The 16,748-nt window shown below is 35.3% G+C and overlaps 1 protein-coding gene across 4 annotated transcripts in view; it reads right to left on the bottom strand.

Annotated features, from left to right (window-relative positions):
- Window positions 1-16,748, bottom strand: part of LOC150087647 (rab GTPase-activating protein 1-like) — a 298,662-nt gene that overhangs the window by 94,651 nt on the left and 187,263 nt on the right. For all 4 annotated transcript variants that reach the window (XR_016546720.1, XM_090369176.1, XM_090369174.1 and 1 more), the window contains exons 7-8: window positions 11,919-12,037; window positions 103-169 (exon numbers count right to left, since the gene is read on the bottom strand). Coding sequence is in view for 3 of the 4 variants with exons in the window: in XM_090369176.1 (XP_090225302.1) it covers window positions 103-169; window positions 11,919-12,037 (186 nt within the window). In the remaining variant the exon portion in view is untranslated. The remainder of the gene's footprint in view (window positions 1-102; window positions 170-11,918; window positions 12,038-16,748) is intronic.

Genomic DNA, 16,748 nt, shown 5'->3' with positions numbered 1-16,748 from the left:
AATGCATTGCACAATAAGCATGAGATGACTGCATGCTAACCATCCCATCAGTTTACTTCTTTGCCACTAATGTTTAACAAGATATTTTCAAATGATACATACCCCTTCTAATGCATACATATCACTATGTTTCAGATACCTGCCAGGAGATATAAGCAGACCAGAACATCTATATATAGGAATAAAATAGTTTCAATAAAAATTTTCATTAAAATATTACATCTACAATATTACTACAGCAGTTTTTTTCCATATGTGATAAAATTTAATACCATGTATAGAAGGAAAAAAAAAAAAAAACTACATAAAATTCTCCATTTTAATATTAATTATAATGCAAAAATTGTACAAACTATAAAAATATTCATGTTTCTTTATTGACAAAATTGTATAAGCAAAGTATTTACATGCCTTATGTTACATAATAAATACCAACGCTTGCAACAAATGTAAAGCAGCTATTAATCAGTCCAAACTACATTTTGACCAGGCTAAGAGTAGAAAACTGGCTATTAGCTTCTTGCCCAAACAGTAGTGGAATATTCTGGTCTATTGCCAAAGCTATTGGTCACAACTTTTGCCCATCTGTATTCCCACCTGATGGTTCTATTGCCACCTCAACCAAAGGTAAAGTCAACTTACTAGCATCCTACTTTTCTTTCATGCCAGTAAACCACCTGCTACCATTTCCAGTACTCCACTCAATGCCTCCTGCAGTCTTTCATCAAAAGGATATCACAGAATTTTGAACAATCTTGATGCAAGAAAGCTCCAGGTCCTAATGATATTTCTCCAATCATTTTCAAAAGTAGTGCTCCTGAGCTGACTTCTGTTCTGTGTCACCATTTTATGCTATCTTATTCCACTGATTTTTTTCCTTCTGCTTGGAAATTTGCTCATATCCAGCTAGTTCCTAAAATGAGTAACAAATCCATCCCATCCAATTATTGTTCCACAGCACTTACTTCTACTCTTTCTAAGGTAATGGAGAAATCCATTAACCACAAACTTCTAATAATCTAGAAATCTCCCATCTGTTCAATGATTGCCAGTATGGATTACATCAGGGATAGCACATTGCATTCCACCTCCCAGTTTGAGAAACTTTGGCTTGCACAAACAGCTTCAATTTTTCAAATATCTTCTACTAATTCCTTAATTGCTGATCTTCAGGTAATTCTCCAGTGGGGAAAACATAACTTAGTTAATTTCAATCCTTCTAAAAGTCAGTCCTGTCTTATATCTTGCAAAAAAGGATTCTTCCTTTTTATTCCTCATTTATTCCTTTAACTTCCATTTTCTGGAACAACACATCCTTCACATGTATTTCCTGAAAACTATATATCTAAGGAAATTCAAAGGTTGGCAGGGTTGTTAATGACACTAATGACAGTACACTGCTGCAACAGGATCTAGAAAAGTTGAGCAGATGGGCTGAGAGGTGGCAAATGAAGTTTAACATTGACAAATGTAAAGTACTACATATGGGAAGCAGTAATCCCAGAGTAACGTATCAACTCTGTGGTACCACACTGACAGTGGTAGTTTTCTGAGCAGTGCAGATGGTTTGCAAGAGTAGCTCATGGTGTCTTGTCAATGATATATACAGGAATTTTTCTAGCATTTTTCTCATTTTAAGAAGGATGTAGAGCTGTAGAGCTCAAAACAGAAGGAACTGGAAAGTTGCTGGAGAGGCCTTCATCCTGCAGTGGATTGAAAATGGCTGATGATGAGAGCTGTTGGAACAAGTACAGAGAAGGGCAACAAGATTAGTGAATGGAACAAAGGGTTGCTCTTACAAAGAAAGGCTTAAGTTTTGCAAATTACAGTGTCTGGAGACTAGGCACCTGTGAGGTGATCAGATTGAGGTGTATAAAGCCTTGAATGGTTTGAGCATTCTCAATGCAGAAAGGATTCTTCCTCTTTCTCAGAATAATCACCTAAGAGGGCATAAATTCAAATTGAGGAAAGATGATTGTATGATAGATGTGCGGAAGTTTGCCTTTAGCCAGCGGGTGGTTGATTGCTGGAACAAATTTCCATCTGTCATTATAGAAGTTGATAGCTTAAATAGATTCAAGGCAGAAGTTGACAAACATTTGGAGTAGTGGATTGATGAAATAAGGAGTTTTTTTTTTTTTTTGGCTGATGCTATATAAGCTTGCTTTCTTGCACTATGTGCCTTTGCTAATGCTAATTCAAGTCTAATGTCAATAATTATTGTCTTTCACATTCTCTACTTTCAATCTACACAACACTAAGTACTATAGGTTCTAATAGCTCTGGTATTTGGGGTTTTCAAAACATTACAGGGCTGCTGTAATGAAAACAATTTTTTTTAAAGATTTAAATATAAAATAAAAGTGCACTTAGTGTATCTTTTTTTGTAGTGCATTTATTCTTTATCCTTTTTCAGCTCTGCTAAAGGTTTTTCAAAATCATGTTCTAACATAATCATACAATGACATGGGCAAAAAAAAAAAAAAGGAGAGAGAGAGAGAGAGAGAGAGAGAGAGAGAAACAAACCAACTGATGACCAACTTTTTTTCTTTATAAAACCTAAAAACTAGACAGAAAGAAATGTTAAAGCTCTCGTTACCTAAATTCATTAGATCTGTTATATTATAACAGATCTAAGTAAAGCAAAAAATATCTTTTTAATCTGATTTATCGAGATTTAAATTTTGTTTTTAATTTGACAATTAATTATATGTTAGAATTTCATCAATTTGACACCATTATTTTGAAATTTGGTATATTTCAAAATTTTATTAGCCTTCTAACAGAAAAAGAATTATTTTCACTGAAAATAGTACAGATAATTAAAAATTTTAATCATTCATATTTTAAAGCAATTTTTACCCTGATAAAGTGCTAACACATGTTAGGATAAATCAAAGTAAATTCTACAAAACACCAAATCACATGAAACCCCACCCACTAAACAATAACAACAAGCTATTTCATAATATAATGTTAACCATATGCCAAATTAGGCTTCCAGTTTTTCTGGTACTGTATTCTATATTTGGTTGAGTTTGGATGTTGAGTGGAAGCTGTAACATTCAAAATTCATGTTTTCTTTGTTTAATTACTTGAAATTTAATTGTCTTCATTTTGCCACTTATTATTTTACTTTACTACCACTATAATTGCCTTAAAAGTCTTTATTTAGTTATATGATGTAGTCTTTATTTAGTTATATGATTTAGTTATATTAGTTATACAGTATTTAAAAGGTTAGGACTGTTTTAATTTATGAAATTTTGATAAATATTAAATCTTAATCTGATTCAATAATAATAAGTTTATTATTGAATAGGATTTAAATAGGAATTGAAAAGATTCAAATTTTAAGAGCAGCTCATACTTTGCACAAATTCTTAATTATTGCTAAGAAATGGAACTGCTCTGGAAGGTTGGGGGGGGAGGGAATAGAGAGAGAGAGGGAGTCAAGAGGGAAACTCCTGTAGTCTTTTTATGCTACAGATTGCCATCTGTAGCATAAAAATACTACAGATGGCAATCTGTAAAGGAGGTGATTATCCCCTTGTATAAGGCAATGATCAGGCCACATCATGAGTACTGGTCTACACCAGTACAGGACTGGAAGCCTTATTTTAGGAAGGATGCAGAGCTGCTGGAATGAGCACAGAGGAGGGCACCGAGATTGGTGAGGGGGAACAAACGGTTACTCTTACCAAGAAATGTTTAAGTTCTGCAAATTGCAGTGTCTGGAGACTAGGCACCTGCAAGATGATCTGAATGAGGTGTATAAGGCCTTGAATGGTTTGACAAGCTGATGGGATTCTTCCTCTTGCTCAGATTACACACCTAAGGGGGCATAAATTCAAATTGAGAAAAGAGTTGTAGAATAGATGTGCAAAAATTTGCCTTTAGCTAGTGGGTGGTTGATTGCTGAGACAAGCTTCCATCTTTCATTGTGGAAGTTGACAGCTTAAATAAATTCAAGACAGAACTAGACAAACTTTTGGAGTGAATGGGTAGTTGAAATGGGAAGGGTTTTTTTTGGCTGACACTGAAAAAAACTTGCTTTCTTGCATCATATGCCTTCTAATGCTAACAATGATGAAAAATTTGTTTTACCTACAGTAAAGGTTTTAAATGTGCTGGAAAATGAAAAAATTATATGGCAACTGAAGCCGAACATGCTGTCACATATATAATTACAATAGGGGTTATCTTTTTTTCTCCAACTATTTAGTTTGTGTTTAATGTAATATGTTGCATACACATAGCAAAAAAATAAAATAAAATAAATATATATATATATATATATATACTGGTTAATTGAATAAATTGCTTCGATTTCGTCGATTTAATCTATTTTCTGGTATTTATTTATTATCTATATAGGTATTTAGGTGTATAGGGAACAGGAAAACCAGTTAGCATGTGTAGTCTAACTTCTTCCTGGGGGTCTGTACATGTAATAATAATAAATGAAGTTAATATTATATATATTTCAAACAAACATTAAATAAACATCAAATCAATGTCAACTAACATTCTTTTACCTGGTCATCTACTCGCTACTTCATCTGGGGCTTTGAGCAGATCGCTAGCCAGATTAAAGGAATGTTTGATACCTACCCATTTCTGTTATCCCTTTATCAGTTTTGCCTTTATAGTGATATTTTTGCATTTAATTAATTAATTGATTTTAGATAAACTTTAATTCAATTTATCGTTTTCTTTTTCAGTTTAATTTTAATTTTTAGAAATATTTTTAATCTTAGAATCGGAATCAGCAAACTGGTATAGGTGATACAAAGCCCAACGGGTAAGTATCTGAATAAGCGAGAAGGTTTTTACTTACAGTCATTTATCCTGTGGTGGTCTGTCGGAAAAGGGGGTTAGTCCCATTCTCTGTTTGTTTTATTGACCGATCGGTTTTTAATGATCAGACGCGCCTATAAAACAAACAGAGAACGGGACTAACCCCCTTTTCCGACAGACCACCACAGGATAAATGACTGTAAGTAAAAACCTTCTCGCTTATTCAGATACTTACCCGTTGGGCTTAGTATCACCTATACCAATTTGCTGATTCCGGTTCTAGGATTAAAAATATTTCTAAAGATTAAAATATTTCTAAAAATTAAAATTAAACTGAAAAAGAAAACGATAAATTGAATTAAAGTTTATCTAAAATCAATTAATTAATTAAATATAAAAATATCACTATAAAGGCAAAACTGATAAAGGGATAACAGAAACGGGTAGGTATGAGACATACCTTTAATCTGGCTATCGATCCGCTCAAAGCCCCAGATGAAGTAGCGGATAGATGACAAGGTAAAAGAATGTTAGTTGACATTGATTTGATGTTTATTTGAAATATATATAATATTAACTTCATTTATTATTATTGCATGTACAGACCCCTAGGAAGAAGTTAGACTACACATGCTAACTGGTTTTCCTGTTCCCTATACACCTAAATACCCATATAGATAATAAATAAATACCAGAAAATAGATTAAATCGACCAAATCGAAGCAATTTATTCAATTAACCAGTAATATATCAAGCACGTATAATGTCAAATTGCCAATTTGACATTATACGTGCAATAGCATTAACGTAGCAAGTGATAAAGAAGAAATAATCACATAGGCTTTAATAATATAAAACACAATATATATATATATATATATATATATATATATATATAAAAATATTTCTTGTATTGTCTTAGTTGTAATATGGAAAGAAAGTTAATAAATTGTATCAAGCTGTAACTATTACTTATGGGCCAATGCAGTTGCTAGAGCAATTATGCATTACGACCATAATGTGTATAAAATATTTTGTATAATATATAATATTGAAGATAATAATATAGAAGTTAATTCAAGCAGACAATATTATGTACATAGGATACACTTTGCTTTCTTGGTGTCTTACGGCTTAGAAAACTTGTACCCACCGGCCTGCAAATTATAGTGTATCATTTATTTTATGTTATTTTATCTTATTTTATAATCACACTGTATATACTTAAGTTCATGCTAAGGTGACATGCAAATTCAGCTCAGGGTCCTACTATAAGAATGTGTTTACGATCCCGGGCATACCTGAGCTACAACTTATTTCTTGTATTGTCTTTAAGCTGTCCTACACTCTTTGTTCTTATTTCTCCAAAATTATTAGGGTAATCCGAGGATGTAGGACAGCTTGTCAACAATGTTCAATATAATATCTTTCTTTTGATTCTAAAAAAAATTTTTAACTACCTTTAATTGGTTTAGATTCAAATTGGTCCTTGAGGTTGTCACAGATATTCTCTCAGATATGCCAGACAAGCTGTTCTTGCTACCTGGGAGTCTAAAACGCTGATGGAACTGATATTCGGGTGACACTTAAGTCAAGTGGACCCAATTTCGGTGAAGTCCGGACGGTCTATGACAGCCAAATCCTCTGCTTGCACCTTCACGATGGTGGGACTGTTAGTAATCCTGGGTATAACCTCCATGCACAAGTACATGGTGGGTGACCACCCAGGTGTGAACCAACGTAAGCAGGGGTCGAGGTGTGGCGCCCACACCACATGGAGGAACGCCGCCCCTCTATGTTACCAGGCAGTACTAGGTGGTAGATGACTCTCATCAACCGGTGAAATACCACCACTTTGCTTATTGGAGGCTTGAAGTGGTGGAACCCATGTTTAGTCTCTAGAGCTAAGTTCCGGCCAACCCTTCCCTATCTCTTCCATCATGCAGTATGATTGATGATTTTTGAGGTTATGATGAATGTCGTGGCGAGATCCAATATTCCTTACATTTCGAGGGTACAGCTCTTTCGCTCTCGGCGTTACTTTTCTTCCAAACAGCTGCTCACTCTGTATAAATCGCAAATCCGCCCTGCCATGGAATATTGCTCCCACATCTGGGGTGGTGCCCCCAAAACCTCTCTCAGGCTTCTTGATTCCATTCAGAAGAGGGCAGTTAGGTTAATTAATGATTCATCTCTAACAGAGTCTCTCCACTCGCTTTCTCATAGACGTACTGTTTCTGCTGCATGCCTCTTCTACAGATACTTCCATGGGCACTGTTCTTCTGAATTGGCTTCTATAATTCCCACTCTCTCTTTCAAAACAGTCCGAACACGTGCCGCCACCAGCCAACATCCATTTACTGTCCAACTTCAAACCCACAGAACCAACTTTTCATCTTCCTCATTTATTCATTCAACTGCCGTTTTCTGGAACAACCTTCCTTCATACATATTTCCTGAAAATTACAATCTACAGAAGTTCAAGTCCAATGTCAACAAATATCTTCTTTCGTCTTCTCAACCTCCAACCCAAGCACAGTACTAAGTACTATAGGTTCTAATACCTCTCGTGTTTGGGGTTCTCATAAAAAAAAAAAAAAAAAAAAAAAAATTACTTAATCTCAGAATTTTTATATATCTTAGCAGATATTGATCATTACAGAAACAGAGAACTCATTGTCATTTTTTTGCCTTCAGTCTGGGTGGTTGGCCCCAGTTGAAGTCGTCTAGATTGTGGGTAGACAACGATAAGTTTTATATATATATATATTTATATATATATATATTTTTTTTTAAATATTTATATCCCTTGCGTTTCTTTAAATCCAGCTTGGTATTGTCTGCTTGAATTAACTTCTATATTATTATCTTCAATATTATATATTATACAAAATATTTTTTATATATATATGTATATATAGAATAGAGGTAATAGGTATGGGAGTTGTAATAAGAGGAATATATGAAGGAATATAGGCCTGGGTTACTACTATATAGAGTAGAAGGCACCCAAGACTATAAATAAATAAAAGATAAAATATAAGTTATACTTTTAGTGAGGAGAGAGAACAGCAGATAGTGTAATCAACCGACGGGTTAGATAACATGGAAAGGCAGTCATAAAATAACACAATTCGAACCTGCAACACAAAGTCAAAAATATTATATTATAAGTACTTAGTGCTGTACTTCAGATGATTTCAACGTCGTTAATGAGGGCCAGCCGTCAAAATCAATCAAAAAGAAGCAAAAAATAAGGCCACTGTTTCTAACATGAAATATACGTAGCACGTGGTAAAAAGATACCCAGTTTTTAGTTTATTGTTAATGTTCGGAAGCCAGGTTAATCATAATGCTAACATATATATCTTGGCTGACCTGACAGAGGCGGAGAAATGATAGATAATAAGAAATATAGGCAGTAAAAAATTACTAAAAATAAATGAAGGTTGAAATCATGAGATGGAGCAGATGGTCAGGAATCGTACTTACTGATTTCGCAAGCCGGAGAAGTGGAGACAGTCGACCAGTATACTGCAGGGACAGAAAGAATGCTACATGCTTGTTTCAATTATATAATGGTGGAAGCGACCTCAGGCGTTGGAATGCAGTAAGACATACGGGGTTGATGGAGGGATTAAACATAATGAGGCCACACGTCCCAGGATAGGGGAGAAGGTATAACACACAAAATAGCATAAAAGACGCTGAATTTTGTATGAGGCGAAGTCGGTATGTATAGCAGTAAAACAGCATCTTGATATTGCTTTCGAAATCTAATCGCGCACAAGAAATAAAAGATAGAGATTCAAAACAGTAAAGAGGGGTGAGGATGAGAGGAATTAGTAGTTCTCAGGTATTCTGGGGTCACTAGCCTGTTCCTGTAGTAGGACCCTGAATGTAATTTCTGGGACTGTGTCTCACGTGTTTAAGTCAATAATGTTAATAATGGTGGAGGTAAACCATTATATTACCATTTAGGATTTATTACCATTCACGATGAAAATATAATTACATATAATGATAATAAAAAATAGTGAAAAAATACTCCTATGATAACCAATCGGTGGGCACAAGTTTTTCCAGACCGTAAGACACCAAAAAGGTTAAGGAGTATTGCCTTTACACAGCCTGGATGTAGAGGATATCATTATGCTAATATATTTGTCATATCTAGAGGCTGGTTAATTATATTCTTATATTTTAAGATTTGGAATGCTATGTTGAAGTGGTAGTGAAAGTAGGCTGTCGGAAACTGACTGTTATTACACTTTATCAGCCAGTTACTATTAACTATTACATATGCTAACTATTCTGATGCATTGTGAAAGAATAACATTTGCATGTACTTTTTTCGAGATATTAGAGTGCCAGTGCATATAGTTGACAACAGTGAAATTGAAGGAGTCTCTTTTATTGTAGATGTTGATGGATGTTTGTGAGACATTAATATTAATATTCAGATCTAGGTAATTTGCTGTATGGTTGCTGTCACTGGTTTTTTCCAGAGTCAGTGCTGGAGGGTAAACGTTGGCAAACTGTTGTATGAAGGTGGTACAGTTTATTGCCAGTAAGTCGTCAGTGTATCTGAACATTGATAGTTTAGTTGGTAATGCAGTTTCAGCATAGTATATATATATATGTTTTTATTTATTATACATGTTAACTGTGTGAACAAAATGCATTCCTATAATTAGATTTGGTGGGGGAAGAGGGAGAGGAAGGATCCTCAATTTTGAATTAATGGAATTCTATAGATAATTAGGAATTATCTGTTTCTATCCTCTTCTGTCATTACTGCTGAAACAGATCCCCAAGAGAGAGAGAATTATAACATATGATCTTATTTTTCTATAAGATCATATGTTATCTATAAAATCAAATAGACATACAACAAATAATTTCTAACCATAACAGTCTAATTGTAAGTAGACCAGTGTTCATAATGCTTTTTAACTATTCTATTATGAATTTTTTTTGTAAAAACAGTTACCTGTATAGAGATCTTCCCGGGTAATTAACATTGGTTTAAAAAAATTAATCTCTCTCTCACCCCCCCTTAACAATATCTCTTTTTCTCTCTCTCTCTCTCTCTCTCTCTCTCTCTCTCTCTCTCACCCCCCCTTAACAATATCTCTTTCTCTCTCTCTCTCTCTCTCTCTCTCTCTCACCCCCCCTTAACAATATCTCTTTTTCTCTCTCTCTCACCCCCTCTTTATAAGTATAGTTTACCGATTAAGTATAGTTAAGTACAGCCCACAGCACATTGCAGTGCTCAAAAATAAAGTAAGGGTAAGTGCATAAGGTAGGGGGGGGGGAAAAAAAGGAAAAGAAAAGAAAACTAAGTACAGTCGGTCCTCGTATAACACGTGTTTACATTACACGAATTCGATCATACACGATTTATAAATAGGGGAACGTTATCTTATATAACACGAACCGAATTCGCTTATGCACGATTCGCCTTTGTGTTTACAAGAAATGGCAGTCGAACGCGGAATCACCCCAACAGAACGCAACACGATAGGAATGAAGAAGATTCTGAAAATGTATTTATGTGTTTTATATCAGTGAAGGGGAAACACATTTCACCATAATAACGTAAAAACCAACACAATTCCAGCTATCGGTATAATCGCAAATGCAATTAGATGGAGTTTACTACCAGTTTATAACAGATTCCACTAGCAGAAACAAAACTGGAAATTGTTTTTATTGTTTTATGGTAGTAACCCCCAGAAATGTGCTTTAGTAAAATGTGGGGTGTTAATAGTGTATCTCGGTCTTTACGGTGTTGTTTATTCAGTTGCTACCCGCGCACAGCTTTGTTTATGTGTATCAAGCGTGCCTCCTCATTTTGTAATTGTGCTTTATTCCCTAAAAATTAGTAAAATACTTAAAAGGTGTGAAAAGGAAGCGTCCTGGTGAAGACACTGCAGATTCAGAGAAAAAAAAAAAAAAAAAAGCAATATCGATAAACAAAGGTGGACTGGGTCAAAAATTCTTACCCGGGAAAATTTATAGTGGCCTCATACTACAGTTTATGGCCAAAATCACACCTGGCCTCCGGGCCACTGGGATTTCCCGGGTAAGGCTTATGGCCAGTCCGCCTCTGTCGATAGAGAAAAAAATATGAAATTGTGAAACGCTTTGAGCAAAATGAAAGACCGTGTGATATTGCACGTGCTGCAGGCCTAAATGAGGCAACGCCGAGAATTACAAAGAATGCGGAGAAAATAAAAACAACTTTCATAGCGGGAACAACTCAAAGTGTAATTAAAATCCATTAGATTAAGACAAGAATTGGAAGGGATGGAACGGCTGTCATCTGTTTGGATAGAAAATCAAACAAAAAGCAAGTTTGCTTACGATAGAAGCAAAAGCATTCGCAATATTTTATTACGTAATAGTCGTAATAAAATACGTAAGCATTTTATTACGACTTACGTATTATAATTTATACTTACGTATTATAAAATACGTAAGTATTTTATTACGACTATTTTATTTAAAATAATAATTTTTTTACGAATAAAATACGTATTTTATTCGTAAAAAATACTTTTTTAGTATTAAAAAATACTAAAAATACTTTATAATATAATAAAAAATATTTATTTTTATTATTTATTATATTATAATAAAAAATATATTATATTTTTTATTACATATTTTAATCGTTATAAAATACGTAAGTATTTTATAACGATTAAAATTACCTGCTTATTTATTGTGTTTGGTAATGTTTTGGTTCCAAATGTGTGTTCAATCTTGGGTGGTCGGCACCTAACCCCACTTTTCCCATAGGGCCTGTTGTTTATATTGCACGATTTTGCATTGCACAAGAGAGTTTCTAGGAACACAACTATCGTGCTATACGAGGACAGACTGTATTATGTACTTTCTTATATGTAAATCTCGGAAAGGGGGAAAAAAACCATTGCTTTCAATGGGCAAGCTCCGTTATACAAAAACATTGCTTTGCTAATATTCATAGAAAAAAAGATGACAGAATAAATCTTATAACAATAGTGCAGCCAGCCAGACAGCACGCACTGGTTATCATATTTTCAGAAACATTTCATTCTAGTTAAGTAAATAATGAAAATTGAACATACCTTGATATAAGCAGTTCTTTATTGTTTGAATTCTGTTGTACTGATATGGTTAACTTCTTCTCCAAGTTGCATCTCAACTTGAAACAATCTTTATCTCTTGGGCAAGAAATAAAGTTAGCCTGTTATATAAAGTTCCATTTTAAAAACAGCACTTTTTTAATATAAACAAAAAATTTCAGTTATTAACATTGTCTTAGGAAAACTGAATCACAGACTGCATTAATTTTCTGCTGACTATCCAAAAACTTTTTGAAGCTAAAAGCAGTATCGAACAGTCATTGTGGACTTTAAGTCCACAATGACTGTTTGAACACACAATTCACGTGATGAAAAATCAACAGCTGGCCGAGAAAGCTTTCGATTTCGCGACATCGAAAGCTTCTTGGCCAGCTCTTGGTTTTTCATCACGCCAATCTTCTTCATATAATTTTATAAATGACAACCAGGAAAAAGGTGAAGCACTCCCTCTTTCTAGAGACATATTTTTAAATTAATTAATCAATTAATATAATTGAAAACTTTTAAATTTTACTCTCTACTTTCCTTTATGTAAATTTAACCCTAACCAATAAGGATCAAAAGGTGAGTGATAAGATAATAAGCTTTGCTAAGACTCTTAATAAGTAATCAGTGACAGTAATTCGCCCATTCAGGGTAATGATAGGACCTAAAGAATATCAAGTTACTGCTGCCTAAACCATGTTGATCCTCTTACATACCTGGTAGTTGATACAACACAGTTAGGATGATAAACTTCCTTTGATATCTGCCAAATGTAAACTCTCCCTGATGTCGGAAAAAGTGTGAATGATGATTTGCCTAAAAATATGACGTTTCCAATCATTAAGTGCCCAATTTCTGTGCTCCTTATGTTATTACCTCCTCTTTCTAGCATTACTATCAGTAACCAGCGGCTTGGCAATAACAGATGTCATAAATTTGTGCTTTATGACGTTCTTGCCATGTAGTGACCAACAGAAACATCCAAGGTGATGACTCAGCCACGAGCGCCTTTATCCCATACTACCCAAACCTATCGCAACAGGTTTGTAGAATCTTAAAATCACATGGGATAAAATGCGTACAACTCCCAGGCAGAAAATTACGATCCCTCATCTCTAAGGTAAAAACACCTGTCCCCACCCTACTACAAAGCAGATTGGTCTACCGCATCTCTTGCCGTGATTGCACTAGCTGCTACATCAGGGAAACTGGGAGACGGCTCAAAAAACGCCTTTCCAAACACAAAAGAGCAATCCGCTTAGCGGATGTGGAGCACTCAGCTATTGCCGAACACGTTTGGGCAGCCCACCACGACATTGACCCACACCATGATGTCGTGATTGTGGATAATTGTTGTTGTTGTTGTTTGTTTGGTTTTTAGGAGCATTAGCAACTAAGGCCATATTGCTCCGGGATATGCGGTGGTCATTCCCTGACCTTTCCGCATCCTCCGTATTTGGTGGTGACGGGCTCGAACTCTGGTCTAATCAAGAAGCGTGTGCTACGCACTGCTGCTCCTTCCCACCTGGTTACGGAGGCACCTTGATTGATTGTGGATAAGTCCCGCCACTATCGGCAATGCGCCTGGTTGGAGTCATTAAACATCAAATGCTCCAATAGCTCAGTAAACAGGAACAGTGGATGTCAAGTCCACCCTATCACCGAAACAGCAATCCTGTCCATCGATAAACGCTGGCCACATCCGCATACATCACAGCCACAGGCTTCAACATCCAACAATCAATCACGCACTTCACATACAAGATTGGCAGTACACGCCCTCATGCTCCATTCTTAACTGTCAGTTTAACTGAGGAAGGTTGACTAAACAACCGAAAGCTTTTATTTGTATATTTTTCTATATATATATATATATATATATATATATTTGTATTTGTTTATTTGTATATTTTCCTTAATATATGTATATTTTCCTAATATTAAACTTGTCACAATCTATTTTTGTATCCGTTTCGCTCTGAGCAACTGTAATTTAATAATAATCCATTATTTTGTTCAACCTCTATACTTTTAGTACATTCACTTTCCGGACTGGAATTTGTATGATATATTTTTTCTTCTCTCTCTACTGCTTTGCTTATATCATCTGGTCAATGAAAACTAAATTTGCTGATTCTCAAGTGGTTTATCACCAAAAAATATGTATGTACTTTGTATTTATTCATTAATATTATTAGTATTAGATGGCTAGTGCCAGAAAATAGACCAATGAATTTTGGAAGATCATTTGTGCCCTATTTTGAGTTTCTATTATAAAAAAAAAAATATATATATATATATATATATATATATATATATAGCAACCATCAAGAAAACTTGGAGCGTTTTATTCATACAGCAGTTAAAGCTTTTAACAAAATAAGACAAGGCTTAAGATTATATATTTTACTAATGACATTTCATTAAGTAAACTACTATAGAGTCAATATATAAAAATTATTCTTAACTGGGTGGTAATAGTGGCTGGTCATCTGACATGCATTGACCTTTCAGCATTGACCTGTACATTTAACAAGTACAGGTCATTATTTATTAACATAAATGGTTCGACTATTGATGACCCTGCTCAAGTAGGTGATAAACTGAATGAGTATTTTGCATTCACACATGAGGAATTATTCAAGGACTGGAATGCCAGACGTTTATCAAACTCTAACAGGCAGCTAAGTGATATTGTAATAACTGAGAGCAAAGTGGAGGAGAAATTGTTGAAGTTAAACATAAAAAAGGCACCTGGGGCAGACGGAATCTATCCAGTTATAATAAAGGAGGCAGCAAGGGAAGGCCTGACGTAGCCCAGTGGTCAGGAGCGAGAGTGCATAGCACGCGTTCCTTGAGTGGACCGGGGTTCAAGCCCGTGACTACTAAATACGATAAATATTTGTATTGACGATTTATTGTAAACTCTACTGACTTGGTTGTCGTGCCGGAGTATAAACAGAGAAAAAAAAAAAAAAAAAAAAAAAGTAAGCAAACCGTTAGATGTAATTATGAGAGCATCCTTAGAGTCAGGGGAGGTCTCCATGGACTGGAGATGTGCAAATGTATCTCCAATTCACAAAGGGTGACAAATAATTATAGACCTGTTAGTTTAAAGAGGTGATACAGGATCACCTAGACAAGATAGCAGTAATAGTTCAGACACAGCATGGGTCTGTTAAGGAAAAGTCTTGTCTGACCAATTTCATTGGATACTATGATGTAGTCACAAAGGAACTGGATGCAAAAAATAATTTAGATATCATATTTGGATTTCAGTAAAGCTTTTGATACTGCTGTTGCACATAGAAGACTGCTGTGCAATTTGGGTCGGTATGACAATAAGGACAAGTTACTGAAATGGATAAAGGGATGGTTGAGTGGGAGATGGCAGAGAGTGGTAATAAATGGACACTGCTCTATGTCGACTAATGTTATTAGCGGAGTCCCCCAGGGTTCAGTGCTGGGCCCATTGTTGTTTTGTGTATTTATCAATGATATCGGTGAAGGTATATCAGGCTTAATGTCCAAGTTTGCAGATGATACAAAGGTTGGCAGGGTTGTTAATGACAGTAAAGACAGTATGCTACTGCAACAGAATCTAGAAAAGTTAGGCAGATGGGCTGAGAAGTGGCAACTGAAGTTTAACAAATGCAAAGTACTCCATATGGCTGGCAGTAACCCAAGAGAAACGTACCAACTGTGTGATACTACACTGAGGGAGGTGGAGAATGAAAAAGACCTGGGGGTAATTGTGCAGTCAGATATGAAGTTCCCTGAGCAGTGTAGGCGAGCTGCCAGAGCAGGACATGGAGTTTTGTCAGTGATATATAGGAATTTTGCTAGCAGAGACAAGGAGGTGATTATTCTTTTGTATAAGACAATGGTCAGGCCACACCTTGAGTACTGTATACAGGTCTGGAGGCCTCATTTTAGGAAGGATGAGGAGTTGCTAGAATGAGTGCAGAGAAGGGCAACAAGATTGGTGAGTGGAACAAAGGGGTGCAGTTATTAAGAAAGGTTTAAGTTCTGCAAGTTGCAGCATCTGGAGATTAGGTACCTGCAAGGTGACCTGATCAAGGTGTATAAGGCCTTGAATGGTTTGAGCAGGCTCAATGCTGACGGGATACTTCCGCTTGCTCAGATTAAGAACCTGAGGGGGGGGCATAGATTCAAACTGAGGAAAGACAGCTGTAGAATAGATGTGTGGAAGTTTGACTTTAGCCAGCAGGTAGTTGATTGCTGGAACTGACTTCCATCTGTTATTGTGGAAGTTGATAGCTTAAATAAATTTAAGGCTGAACTAGACAAACATCTGCAGTGACCGGATGGGTGAAACGGGAAGGTTTTTTTTTTTTTTTTTTTTGGCTGATGTTGTATAAGCTTGCTTTCTTGCATCATATACCTCAAATGATGCTAATGTAACTCTTGAAAATAACATTCCTGCATTAACTGTTAATAATCTGAAATTTTTTTCTATCTTCCTAAATATAATCAAACTTTTACTACAGTAGTTTCTGAAATGATTGTTTTTTAACAGTTTTCATACAGAAATTGTGTGCAAGAACTTGGCAGGTGACCATCCACCATCTTTGCAACCATTTTGCTTTCTGCTTAAGTAAAGGGAAGGTTTATTGCTTCCGTAAAGGCGACTACGATGGACTGAGACAGTATTTAAATTCTATACAGTGGAACCAACTGATGATGTTACCAACAGCAAATTCAAAATGGGAAGCATTCAAAGAACGTATCTTGGAAGCTACTAGGCTTTACATACCAACTAAGAAATATTGTTCAAGGTTTAGGCCAAAATGGATGTCAGATGAA

The sequence above is a fragment of the Mastigoproctus giganteus genome, chromosome 3 (genome assembly GCF_048544385.1).
Source record: "Mastigoproctus giganteus isolate SK-2022 chromosome 3, ASM4854438v1, whole genome shotgun sequence".
NCBI classification, from domain to species: Eukaryota; Metazoa; Arthropoda; class Arachnida; order Uropygi; family Thelyphonidae; genus Mastigoproctus; species Mastigoproctus giganteus.
The sequence above is the reverse complement of the archived record's forward strand: the minus strand, read 5'-3'. Positions and strand labels throughout refer to the sequence as shown.